The 1575-nt window shown below is 54.0% G+C and overlaps 1 protein-coding gene across 1 annotated transcript in view; it reads left to right on the forward strand.

Annotated features, from left to right (window-relative positions):
* Positions 1-690, forward strand: part of LOC109957086 (high choriolytic enzyme 2-like) — a 23582-nt gene extending 22892 nt beyond the window's left edge. The window contains exons 11-12 of the mRNA XM_020594683.1: positions 11-419; positions 548-690. Coding sequence (XP_020450339.1) covers positions 11-419; positions 548-690 — 552 coding nt within the window. The remainder of the gene's footprint in view (positions 1-10; positions 420-547) is intronic.
* Positions 691-1575: the final 885 nt, after the last annotated feature.

Here is a 1575-nt window from a genome sequence, read left to right on the forward strand (position 1 = left end):
TGCTCTGGAGGACGCTGGAGCCCGTCAGAAGCGGGCGTATGATATTCGCGCCCATGGACCCACTCTGGTGCCTGGGGACAGGGTGTGGGTTTACTGCCCCCAGAGGAAGCGGGGGCAGTCACCCAAACTGGCCCAGCACTGGCAGGGACCAGGGGAAATCCTAGACAAGCTGTCAGAGGTTGTTTTCCGGGTCCGTATGCCAGGGCGGGGTCGGTGGGTGGTGCTCCATAAGGACCGGTTGGCACCATATCACCCACTGGTCCCCGAACTAGAGACTGTGGCAAATCCGGACAACCTCTTCTGCAGAGTTGGGGGACTCGGATGGACTGGGGGTGGGGCCTGGCGGAAGGAGCAGGGACCTAAGGAGGCCGAGCCACGCTTGCCGCGCCCCAGGATATCTGAGGGACTTTGTTTTGGGGGTCTGAGGGTTGTGGGGACATTTAACCCTCTTGGGCGGGGGTTGTGTGGTGGCCACCGGGGTTTAATGCTGACGTGGGTTGTGGGGTATCCTGTCTGTGATGTTCTGGCATGTTCTGTGTTGTTCCAGTCAATGGCATGGCTAGGGGGAGGAACCAGGAAGTGTGTGTGTGCGAGAAAAGAGAGATCAGAGAAGTGTGGAAGAAACAGAGGGGTTTTTGTGTTCTGCTGATGTTCGAGTTCTGTAACTGTTATACACGCCTGTCGCCCTGATAAAAGGCCATGTAAAGGAAAGTCTTTTGGTGTCTGTGTCCGTGATTTGACTAGGTGCTAACACCCCGCTAGCTAGATTAGCTGCCCAGTCTAGCTGTAGTTTAGACTAGCTTCTGCCCACCACGCGAGGCCGTTACAGTATTTATAAATGTGTATCAAAGTACAGTACTTTACAGTGACAACGTTAACGTGTCTAACCTTTGTAAATACTGTGACGACCCTGACTGGCCACTGATGTTCGTGTGTTCTGTTGTGTGCAAATGGGTTTGACACTGTTGTTGAAAGCTGTTCATGTATTGGTTACCGCTGTTTTCTAGCAAAATGCCGCGCTGTTCTGGACAATGTGGGATGGGGGGAGGAACAGGTGCGGGAGGGTATAAGAGGAATGACAGGTGGGCGTGTTGTTTTAGGTTCTGTTGGCGGGCGATGGTAAAGTTCGGGAAGAGACCTGTAATGTTCTGTTTTTGTTACTTTTTCCAGTGAGCACACAGTGCTGCGTTTTACAACCCTTTACTTTTGTGTTTTTGTACGCCTGAATAAAGCCAAGAAAAGACAGAGACGGTGTTCTCCTCATTGTCAGTCTAGGTGCCAGCTGGATAGTAGTTGCACAGTTAGGTTAGGATCGGACCAGCTCTCCTCAACCCAGCCAGCGGTCGTCACATTGGTGTCAGAAGTGGGATAGAAACGGCCGTGGAATGGCACCATGGAGAGGAGTCTGGTCGAACTAGAGAGGGAAATTGAGGAGAGCACCTTCCAGCTGAGACGGCTGGAGAGACAGTTGCGACCAGACGGTGCGAGCGCGCCATGGCTAGTGCAACAGGAGGCGAGCAGCTACAGGTCGGGGCTGCCTGCAGCTATGGCAGGCCCGGAACTCGGGGGGGGGGC

Source organism: Monopterus albus, unplaced genomic scaffold (genome assembly GCF_001952655.1).
Source record: "Monopterus albus unplaced genomic scaffold, M_albus_1.0 scaffold24.1, whole genome shotgun sequence".
Classification (NCBI taxonomy): Eukaryota; Metazoa; Chordata; class Actinopteri; order Synbranchiformes; family Synbranchidae; genus Monopterus; species Monopterus albus.